This window comes from Pieris rapae, chromosome 19, assembly GCF_905147795.1.
Source record: "Pieris rapae chromosome 19, ilPieRapa1.1, whole genome shotgun sequence".
Taxonomy (NCBI): Eukaryota; Metazoa; Arthropoda; class Insecta; order Lepidoptera; family Pieridae; genus Pieris; species Pieris rapae.
The window spans coordinates 5,725,884-5,737,545 of NC_059527.1; the positions used below are offsets into that span (position 1 = coordinate 5,725,884).

Here is an 11,662-nt window from a genome sequence, read left to right on the forward strand (position 1 = left end):
AGGGCATAATAAAACCAAATTACAAATTTAAAAGCCACTTCCCAATGTCTGTACGTTTAGATATAAGTTAGTTATACGCTTTTCTTTTTTGAAGAAAGTAACGGGCGTGTAGCTCTGTAGTTCGATATTTTTTACGTACATCACTAACAGTATGGCTTAGAGTGTACTATTTATAACCGTGTATAAAATAAGGTCTGCGGTTTAATTCTTCGCTTATGCTAATTAATGAAATAAAATTAATAATTCGTGTCTCTAACGAAATGATTTTCAAGACTTTTGGTCTTAGAAATACTTCAGATTTTATGTACTAATACCGTTTAATATTATTTTATGTGTTAATACCGTTGAAGGAATAAATAAATAAAAACTATAAAATATTTTATTATAATATTTTTTCGTTTTGTAAATACTATGCGCCTAGCTGATAAAGGTAAGCAAATAGTAAGAAACACATTAATGATAGACTAAATTCAAAGTCATAGGGTGGGATTGTTTTAAATACATGTATGTAATAGATAATTTAAAAATTAAAGAAATCGTCTTCGTCATAGCGATGTTCTTCTTGAGTTGGGAAAAATTTACTAAGACTAAGTCCTTTTAATTGTAATTGATCTACTATTGGCAAAAATTCCTTAATTTGATCTTCCACATTGACTTCATTTAACTCTCTTTGTACTTTAATCCGAACCAGGTCGTCAATGGCGACGATAATTTGATTTCTTAAAATATTGGGTATTATATTTATGGCCAGTTCAATTACATAGTCAATTGTTCCTGCTCCATCGAATCGTATTTGTAAATTACCAAGTTCAACATCTAGATTTATGAATTCAGGTCGTTTTCTTGTGTCCAAAGGCTGACCTAAAATTATTCGTACTCGTACGTAGTTGATTGAAAAAGACACAGTTCCAACTTTTGTAAAGTATCCATTGAATGTAGACATTTTCCAATTTGTGGAACCTTGTATATCTTGAGTACCAATGCTCAAATCGATTATTATTGTATTATTTTCCACCTTTAATGTGGTATTTCCATCACGATAAAAGGAGGATAATCCAGTAAGCCTCGTTTGAGTTAATGCTACGTGGAAAATACTAACAGAATGTTTGTAATCCTTTATCTTGTAAGGATCCTTCTCAAGTGCAATAACTTTATTTCTCGCCTTTATTAATATCATGTCAATGGGTGATATTGAATTCGGAAATTGCAAATCACCAGCAACAATTTCAAGTTTCTTGTTAATCTCTTCCGTTAGTTTCGTATAGGCATCTTTAAGAATATATGGCTTGATACTATTGAACAAAAATATACCCATTGAATTGAATAGTCCCTGTAAAACCATGGCTATAATTCCCGAATTTTCAAATTGGACTCCAATGTTATTGAAACTTATGTCCATTGATATATTTTGTGCTTTTATTTTTCCGTCTGTATCCACTTCAAGTGTAGCTGTTGCAATTGATTTTATACCTTCAACATCGGTTTGGTAATTGCCGGGGTAGGTTCTCAACCAGGTACTTAATACATATTTTCCCTTAGCATGTACTTTATCAATTGATAAGGCAGCAGTAGCCTGAAATTAAAAAAAATTATTTGAATCAAAACCATAAATTTACAGTCATCAATCATTTAGACTATTATATTTTAGATAATTCTGCAGTATTTATCCTACAAAAAAATGTATCCTGATGCACTCATTCAAACAAAGCGTTCTAAATTATGTGTAAAATAAAATTAGTTTCTGCTTTGGTAAATTTTTTGTTATTGGTTTCAGTGCTATAAACAAATTCTGACCCTTGGTATCGCAAACAACTTTGGCCGTGGCCTTCGCGCCTAGGTATAAAGAATCCGAATTCTTGGATTGCTTATAATTATAATTATTATTAATATAAAAATTAGATTATTATTTAATTTATTGCTTTAAAACGTTTATTTGATAACGATAGAAAGCGTTGAATACGTATCTAATTGTGTTTACCTCCATTTTACCGGCTTCAATATTAACATAGAGCAAACGAAATTTACTTATGCCATATAGGGCAGTATTTTTAAAGACTATGGATCCTCCAAGAGGCAGGCTCTTCTTTATTTCTGGAACATGATAAGGGTCGGGTATTTTTGCCCCGGGAAGGCCTACGGGATCTGGCTTCTTGAAATGATCGAGGGCGTTTGTGATGAATTCGCTTAACTTTTCCTCCTCTTTCACAGTGAGTGAGCTTTTAGTAACGGCATCTACAAATATTTATTTATTAATTAATTTGGAAAGAAAACAGATACATACATCTTTACATAAAAAGTTAAAAATAAAATATAAAATTAACACATTCGGTGTATACACAATAGGTTTCATTAATAGATAAATGTGTTACTTATATGATGCGGAAGTAAATATTTCTGCATTTGACTTTTTGCCATTTTTATTGGTACAGTTGGTTATGTAAAAGCTTTAAATACAAACGTATAATACAAAATTCATCCAAAACATTACCGTAAGAAACGGATTTCTACAAAAACATTACCATCATAAATTTAAAAACACATGTAAAACCACAGTTGTAATAAAATAATAAATTCTCTTATGTGGAATATACATATACCTTGAGAATTCCCGCAATTTATATAATGAAATATAAGAAAAAATCCTATTTTAGTCCACATTACGACAATTCCACTTCACTATACTAAATAGATCGGATTACTAATTTGGCAGAGCAGAGGTCACCGTTTTATCGTAAATACTGTGACGTACCTTTATACTTATCATAAGATTTTTAATAATACGGCAAAATAGGGGGTTTTGATTATATTCAAAGCGGAAATCAGTTTTTCTACATTTGTATATTTTATGGCTTTATTCGCGGTGTTAGTCTCGCCTGTAAATCAGCAATGTTAAGATTACTCGGCATTTGATCTCAACATATTTTTCACCAATATCATGTTGACGGTAAAAATATTTTCATGAAATTAATTAAATTAAATCTAATGTTGTGTGGATAACTACCTAAAAAGCATTATATACATACATATATTTCAAAAAGTCAGTCCTTAAATAAATAAATAATGTTCGAATGAAAATATATTAAAATGTTCAACACGATTATTAGTATAAATATCACTTAGCTGCGATAACATTAAACGGATGAGAACAGTAGGCTTCAATAAAAGACATAAGTCAAATGAGTATTCGCTAAATAATTAATTGTTTAGATAGACTGATAGAGATTACCATCATTTTTTACATAAGAAATGCATAATAGTAATAATGTTTTTAATAAAACATTCAGTACAATTACGATTTGATCGATACACATCGGAAGTCAATAATATCCTCATCCTATACAAGGTTGGCGTTGAGTATTGATCTTGACACTAAAACCTTAATGACGCTTGTCTTAAGATATTATTGAAAGCCTAGGTCACCATATTGTATTTATAATAATATGTGTTTTTATACGAATGGGGACCAAGCGGGAAGGAGATGGCTGTCTGTCAAGTACATTGACGGTTAATTAGGAAATAGGAATTAGCTGATCTTGAAAGACCCTAAGTTGAATTGGTTTGGATATTCTTCATGGAGTGGCTGGATCTACATGGTAGTGATAGAGATCGGCAAGAAGTGACTTCCTGATAGTTCGATCGTATCGTTAATTATTAGTTTTACTTAATTTACCAAAACTATAACATCTTTTTTGCTCATTTGTTTTGCTTTTACGAATGAGTAATTCACTGAGACAGGGATCGAACGTTTTATTTTTTTTGTGTGTTCGTTTTATTTATTTATAATTATATTATGTAGTAGTTAAAAAGACGGTGAAATCCGTAGTTGTCAACAGATGACTACATCAGCAATTACCAACTTGACCAGAATATGGCAAAACTGAAACGTTTTGAAAACAACCAAGAGTAGGTTCGTCAGAACTTTGGTATTTTCCATATCGGATCTGAGTTTTTGTAGAGTTTTGGTCAGTTCGCAAAGTAGACCGTAAAAATTATTAGACTCTTTAAGTTAGAGGCATCCGAGATTTGGTGTTGGAGGGGAAGGAAGCGAATCGACATGGAATGCAAAAATATCCAATAAGTCCATTCAACCAACTAACGATCAGCACATCACTTACATGTTATAAATCATATGGTATGACCATATTAATACAAATAATTATCATTTGAGTTACACGAGATACATCTAAAGTAAACAATCATACATTGTTTATAAGAATGATAATCGTTCAATCAATTAACTATAATTGTTAAGTATCATGGTTCCCGTTCAGCAAATAAATATTGAAATATAGCATTACAAAGGCGTGGTAAACTTGCCACCAGCTGCCTTAGTAAAGTGTGTCAAAACAAGCCGATTGTGAGTTGAAATATGTACACTAATGCTAAACTATTTTGTCTGGCAAAGCAATTAACTCACGCTTTGTCACGTGACCATGTTCATACAAATTCGGTGTGGGTTACGTCCGCTAAAAATTTTCTAGCTTCTATCATTCCATTAATTCCATCCTCTTTATCTTGACGCCTGGCATTCCACAACACAGCGCTTTTTCAGGCCCTTTCAGCCGCACACCACCTCTTTGTGGAACCAGCTGCCAGTAGAAGTATTTCCAATTTGATACGAATTAGAAACCTACAAGAGAAGAGTGTACACTTTCCTGAGACCCGCATTCTCATTTGCCTTCTGTCTCACAGTAAAAAAACTAAAATATCCATTATATACAAAAAACGGTAAAAATATTTAAAATAGATTAAAAAATTTATTTTATAAATAACTATCTGATTTTCTCGGTCTATGGTCCCACATACACTCTGAAACCTCAGAGTGGTACTCAGAGCTGTCAATTCTTGTTCTAATTTTAGATTAATTATATTATTGTAATGGTGTACACACATCGGTGAAATTCTGAAACAAAATTTAATATATTTGTTAAATATAAATAATAGATATAAAAACCTGAATCTACTGATTGAATCTACGAAAAACTCTTAACGATTTTTTTATCCGATTATCGATAGCGATACTACTAAAACTATAGATTTTAGCGAGATAATATTTTACTTCGGAAATCATATAATACGTTTGTCCCATTTTCTAATAAAAAAATTGCTGATTTTTGCATAATACTTACCTTGATTGAATGATTCTTGACGTCAGGTATATAATGTATTAATCAGCATATAAAATTACAGTCTTAGAATACTGTTAGATAAAATGTTACGTGTTACGTACATATTTGTGGTGTTCTGTTTTATAAATGTAGTCTTATTGTTTGAAATACGTAAGTAAATATATATTAAGGCGAATGTGCGATTCATCTAGTTTTAGGTTTGGGTGAATAAAAAGTTGCTAGATAGCATAGTTGATCTATGACATGTTTTTTTATTCAGGTGCGGTCTCTTTAGGGAATTATGAAATGTTTAAGCAGAAAGTTTATTTCCTTTATGTTTAATTTGTGGCACTATTAAACAAATAGTGAATATAAAGATTCTATTCACTTACTAATTCATTTATAATTTACTTCAACACGTTGTGCTTAAAAAAAACGTTATGCGTTGTGCTTTCGTGAGGCTTAAAATAGTTCTAATCTCTCAACAGTGGACCATTGAAAAATAAATATACCATTTATTTACTGAGAATTACTTTTTATGAAAATTTAATTATAGTAATATTAACGGACGATTCGTAGAACATTTAGGGCCTGTTTCACAATGTATGGATAAAGTGCCAAATTGCTATGCAACACATAAATTATTCGAAAGATAAAAGTTCCAAATAAGATACTTCGAATTTCATGACGTATAGCGCTATCTGACAGTCGTGAAACGCAAAAATACTATTTATCCTACCAATTAGTAACAAATAGCTTACTTGTAACTTATCCGGACATTGTGAAACAGGCCCTTAATGAATCAAAATTAATAGTTTGCATGAAGAAGACGTGCTTTAATTCTAAAAACTTTCCCACCGTACAAGCAACTCGATGTATGTGCCATTTGATAAACCTAAAATGCCATTCATACGTGTTCATAAATTTTTCAAGTACGTGCAATTCATCGTACCTAATATTTTGAGACTGACATGTCATTTTATCCTCTAAAGTGCTGTGAAGGCAATTATCGGTCTGCAATGCATCTATAGATAATTAAAAAAGATATGGTGGCCCCTAATTTCTGCCTAATTTAATAGGTATGACACCATCATATTTTGAGCAGTCTTGGCCTAGTGTCTTTAGCGTGCGATTTCATCCCTGAGATTGTAGGTTCGATTACCGGCAGTGCAACACTGGACTTCCTTTTTGTATTATGTATCGGGCGCGGAGCGCGCGGGTCTAGGCCGCGTGAGAGGCCGCTACTTCAAGCCACACACGGTGCGCGTCACTCAACGGGCTATGGAGACGGCTATGGTGTTCCTCTGTAAAACCTTAAAATATGCCCTTTACATATTAGGAATGTGTTTAGCAGTGAATTAGTTTTGAAGAAGTTTATTCTTAACAAAAACATACACGTCATAAGAAATTATATATCCTGCGCAGACGTATTCAGAACGGGTCCACTGCTATATAAATACCTATATAGTACCTTTTATATCATGTACTTATCGAGAAATAATATTCCTATGTGGCTTTTTGCACTTAAATTATTGTAGATAACGATTTTCAGCGAATTATATGAAAATATGCAAGCGAGATCAGAGCACTATCAACGAGTGTGTGAAGGATTCTGTACAGAGTCTGCGACCACACCTCGTCTCTGGGATACCGGAGTTCCAAGTTCCCAGTATCGATCCATTTTACATTAATGAAGTAATATTTTTTCGCTTTTTTTAGAGTTTAATATTGTGAGTAATGTCAAGAAGAAACCGATTTTAGCAATAACACCGACCATTTACTGTAATCTTTTGTCTTCATTTATTTAAATTTAATTTTCTCTTGTTTTGTGTTATTGTGATGTAAATTGTTATAACCCGAAATATTTATCCATCGGTAATCCAAGGCTTTTGTGCGATAAGCACTAACGCCCTTACCCAATGACCTATCTCAATCCATTTATTGACAATCCGAGATAGATCATAATCCAAATATTGGATTCTATCCGTCGTCAAAAATGGATTGTCTTCGTAGGGTTTGGTTATTGGGATGCAGATATAATATCGATCGACTGTCACGGTCTAATTGAAAACCAATAGTGATTAAAAACAATCTGAGATTGTGGATTAATTATTGGGTTCGAGCGTAAGTCAAGAAAGCTGTAGATATGTTAGGAATACATAATTATATCAAGTGATGTTGGGTAATTCATTGTTTAGTGTTCTTTTAATTAATATTATCCTTTTCTAGATAATAGCAATAAACGGTGAACTGGCACCTCTCAAAGCTAAAGCAAAGAACGTAAAAGTATCAGGCGCTAGCAATTACACTGTTAAGAATGTTAAGTAAGTATTTTTTTCAACATAACCTTTAACGTAAATTAACGCAAGATTTGCTTACCAAAAACTCTAATAACGCTTACATTACGTATGTTTTAATATTTCAATGAGGTATATGTATTCATTTTACAATTAGTAAATTATTCCCGGGTATTCTCCGTTTTTACCGACGATATCTCAGTGATAGTTTTGTGAAAATATTGTCCATAAGGTTACTTATGTTTTTGTTTAGAATAAAATGGCAAATATAGCTATTTTTCCGAATATTGCTTTATTTTATATAAAACTGCTATATTTTTCTATATAGAATAGACTATTTTTCTTATCAAAATACATCTTAATTTTTGTTACAGTGTAAACTTAGATACATTTGCGATACGAACCCTTTTCCGGTTCCCTAAACTACATTTGGAAGGTCTCTACCAGTTGGACACTCAAATCTTGCTGGTACCGCTTCGTGGTCAAGGAAACTTCGTGGCTGATGCGAGTGAGAAATCATTTTCATATGTAGAAAAAATTTAATTTTAAAATTCAGACAAAACCTCTCAAAACAAAATTCTATGACTATTTCACAAATGACATATTAACTTGGTTGTAGGTAACTTAATACTCGTAAAACCATTATAAGCCGTATGAAATGATGATTTTGTTTGTAGCAAATGTTATACCCGGGCTTTTTTTTTCACCCACTTTTTTGAATGATATATGATATTTTTTTTTACTAGATGTCCCGATGAACTTCGTATCACCTACACATATGTCTAAACTAAAAAGTTAGCATTAGCACATTTTTATAACAGATCAGATTGGACCTTATATATATATATATATATATATGACATATATATGACATAGTGACAATTTTTATTTATAAAAAGTAAAAAGATTTAATATATTTCCCGGCTAGGAACAGTTTTTATTAGAAAATTTTCGTTTTCAGTATTTATGTTAGTCCAAAAATATTTCAAGAACAAAATTCAGCCAGGTCTAGTCATTCTCGAATTTTAGCTAAATAAACGAATAACAATTATAGATATAGGTCATCTGTATTTATAACAAATAAAACATATTCTTATTGTATTACGTAAATTTCAGTACAATGTGACGCTGACATGCGAATAACTAACAAAATATATGAGAAGAATGGAACGCAATATATCAAGTTCCAGAGTGTGAATGTTGAAATAGACATGAAAGACTATCATCTTAGGTTGTATGGACTGTTCAATGGAGACAAAACATTGGGTAAGATAAAGTTATTCTAATAGTATGATTAAGGTTTTTTTTTAAGTGAAAACTTCTTTAGGGGCGTTGTACACTTTTTTGCAATGGATAAAAAATGTTAAACTCGCGTCAAACGAAAATTCGTAAGACGGATAGAGAGTAGACAGCTGGCGCGAAGTATTTAATGTAATATAAATTGTCATATTTGTGTACGATAGCGGTATTAATAAATATTGTATTCTACCACATAAATCAGAGTACTCTTATACTGATAATAATTAAAGCAATTCGTACAAAATTCCCTAACTATTCTAAAATATCAAAAATGCACAACGTTAATATTCAATTGTTCACTTCTGCCGGCACTCCCGGAGTGCAACCTGTCGTTTTTTTAAAAAAGCCATTATTGACCTTTATTAAAGTGTGGAGAACCTAAAAATGGAGTGACTACAATAATTTTCAAAAGTTAGATCAAATGGCTATCTAACTTTAATGCTAACAGCATATCCACGCTGCCAGCGTCCATGTTAACAATTAATTTATAATACCTATTGAAAGGCCACGTCCACACTTGGTAACAACTTAGTTGTCATTACTATAACTTTTATTTCTTCTATCGTCTATTGTGTTTACACGTAAACTTTCTTTAGATGCGATATGGGGATACCATTGCTAGGTCTGTAAAACTAGTTTAGTTAAATTAATAATTTATTATGTTTATTGTTATTATTAAAATAGTATTTAAATGTGGTTTTATAATAATAACTTCCTTCTTAGGTTATAACCATATGTGGTTATAGTTTGAGTTAGTAAAAATTCAAGTAAATAAAACAAAAACACTGCTATCGTACAACATCCGTAAAAGTTTTATTTAAAGTTTGGCTAACCTAACCTGCTCACAAAAATGACTAAACGTATTATAAATAAAACTTGTTTGTGCCGTTACGCACATATTTCTATATATTCTTTATGTTTTCTTTCGTTTGTAATCGTGAATAACCTTTTGCAGAAGAGGCGACGAACGAGGCTATAAATCAAAATCGTGTTGAGTTTCTGCAAGCCATGAAGCCTTATATTGAGAAGACCACAGCAAAAGTCCTCCTGGATACAGCTAATCGCATCGTTAACTCGTTACCGTTGGACCAATTTTTTCCTAAGCCATAATTTTTATTAAAAATAAAATTGGTATTTGGTGTTTTATTTTTGATTCGAAGGTTTTGGTGATGAAACGAATTTGATTGTTTCATGATAATTATGACTTGAATTAGCATTTTTTTCGCAAGTTACTTCCTACTGTTGCATTTTAAATGTGACACAATGAATTATTATAAAAATCAAGTAGTTTTAGTTAAATACTTATAAAGGCACGTATTTTTTTTACTAAGTTGAAATCCCTACAAGAGCTGCAACTCTTTTGATATGACGTCTTCATTCGATACTTTTCCATCGTTTAATAAGATACAGGAGATAACGTTAAAAAGCACAGTATGTACTCAAAATCGGTTTATGATTTGAGTCCAAAGGTATACTACTTAAATAGTGAAAGTAAATAGGAATTTTCACACTTACACATCAGCTTCCTTAATCTGTTTATTGTCTGTGTCTTGTTATTTATATAATTATATAATTATATAAATAACAAGGGGTAAACGAGCAGGAAGCTCATCTGATGTTAACTGAAACCGTCGGCCATGGACCTGATATTGATTATTTTAGATATATATATATATGTATATATTTAAATTGTAGCCGTCGATTAAACAAAAACAGTGACCAACTCTTACGTAGGCTTGAGATGTATGTATTTGTTTCATGATGATATTAATTATTTTAGACATGTAGGTGATCAGCCTATGCATGATACTGGCTGTCATCTTTCGTTAACGGCATGCCAGTTTCCTCGCGATGTTTTCAAAGACAGGAAAGTCCATACGTTCACAGCCGTTGGACCCTACGGCCTGTTAGATGAGAGACGGCAACACTGCTTGGCCTTATTTTAATTAAAACAATAAATCTTTGTAGCAATTTCGAAACATACGACAGTTTGTTGAACCCGAATGTTAACCGCAGCGCCCTTGATTGTGTTTTCTAATTACAATTGAACAGCGGATTTCTTTCCAAGCATCCTCCCGATTCTTCCGTTTATAGCGGACGACGTGATAATCGCTGTCGGTTAAGAAACGTTATATTTTCATCACTTTAAAATAATCTAATTTAAAATTAGTTGGGATCTAAATATATGCATTTGCAGTATGTAAAACAATAATCAATATTTTGTGAGCAGTGTTATCTGCGCAAAATTTTATTCCGATCTAAATAATTTAGTTGCAAAAGTTAATTCTACTTACGCCTATTTATTGTAAGAAGGTAATACAATGGTGTATAAAGAACGTAGAAAAGACTTTATAGTATTTTTTCTTGCCAGTATATAATGTCATGCATATTTTCGTAATGATACAAGAAAAATTTAATTAACTCAAACCCTATTTTCACATACAAAAAAATTGACATAAAATCAACGATAAATTTTATTACGTCTCATTTTTTTTAATTTCGTTTCAAAAATTTCAAACACCATAGCAAATTCATTCATAGCAGTCGTCGGTCACAAATGGCAACGAGGCGCATTGGCGTTCTATTCGGTAGGATTTTAATATAAATTACCTACGACTTGGACTATTCTCGCTAAGTTCACTTTTTCGATATAAGAACAAATTTATGTAATTAGGATACAATTGTTTACTTTTTAGATGTTTAGAAGTGTCGTATGACGTCATTTATCACCGTACAGTATCTACTTTTAGGTAATTAAAAGAATCGCAAAACATTCCTTCAGCGAGAAGTCTGCTCCGAGGTATTTTTGGCGTATCTAAAATTTATTACAAAGGTATCTTTGTAATAAATTCAACTATTTTGTGGTTTGAGTTAATTGGGTTAACTCAAATTAAAATTAAGGTAAAAACCATACGTTATGATTTTGTAATCCTACATTTCCAGATGTAAAGTGCAAAG

General features: G+C 31.7%; 2 protein-coding genes across 2 annotated transcripts; one reads left to right on the plus strand and one right to left on the minus strand.

Annotated features, from left to right (window-relative positions):
• Positions 1–399: 399 nt before the first annotated feature.
• LOC110995265 lies at positions 400–2,687 on the minus strand. The gene is made up of 3 exons (XM_022262341.2): positions 2,598–2,687; positions 1,979–2,232; positions 400–1,573 (listed from the first exon to the last, which is right to left on the minus strand). The coding sequence occupies exons 1-3, from the start codon at positions 2,656–2,658 to the stop codon at positions 521–523; spliced, it is 1,368 nt and encodes a 455-aa protein (XP_022118033.2). The 5' UTR covers positions 2,659–2,687; the 3' UTR covers positions 400–520.
• A 2,509-nt stretch (positions 2,688–5,196) lies between these two features.
• On the plus strand, positions 5,197–9,838 carry LOC110995291 (protein takeout). Its single transcript, XM_045632321.1, has 6 exons — positions 5,197–5,279; positions 6,661–6,803; positions 7,338–7,432; positions 7,780–7,913; positions 8,522–8,671; positions 9,660–9,838. Exons 1-6 carry the CDS (start codon positions 5,213–5,215, stop codon positions 9,812–9,814), a joined length of 744 nt encoding a protein of 247 aa, XP_045488277.1. The 5' UTR covers positions 5,197–5,212; the 3' UTR covers positions 9,815–9,838.
• The last annotated feature ends 1,824 nt before the right edge of the window (positions 9,839–11,662 follow it).

Bases quoted from the DNA above. Each gene is read 5' to 3' on its own strand.
- LOC110995291 (XM_045632321.1), top strand. From the start codon at position 5,213: ATGTTACGTGTTACGTACATATTTGTGGTGTTCTGTTTTATAAATGTA. The intron at 7,914-8,521 runs GTGAGAAATCAT...CGTAAATTTCAG, and splicing joins AAACTTCGTGGCTGATGCGA to TACAATGTGACGCTGACATG. The intron at 8,672-9,659 runs GTAAGATAAAGT...AACCTTTTGCAG, and splicing joins CAATGGAGACAAAACATTGG to AAGAGGCGACGAACGAGGCT.
- LOC110995265 (XM_022262341.2), bottom strand. From the start codon at position 2,658: ATGTGGACTAAAATAGGATTTTTTCTTATATTTCATTATATAAATTGC. The intron at 2,233-2,597 runs GTATATGTATAT...AAATATTTGTAG, and splicing joins AAATTGCGGGAATTCTCAAG to ATGCCGTTACTAAAAGCTCA. The intron at 1,574-1,978 runs GTAAACACAATT...TTTTAATTTCAG, and splicing joins TTGAAGCCGGTAAAATGGAG to GCTACTGCTGCCTTATCAAT.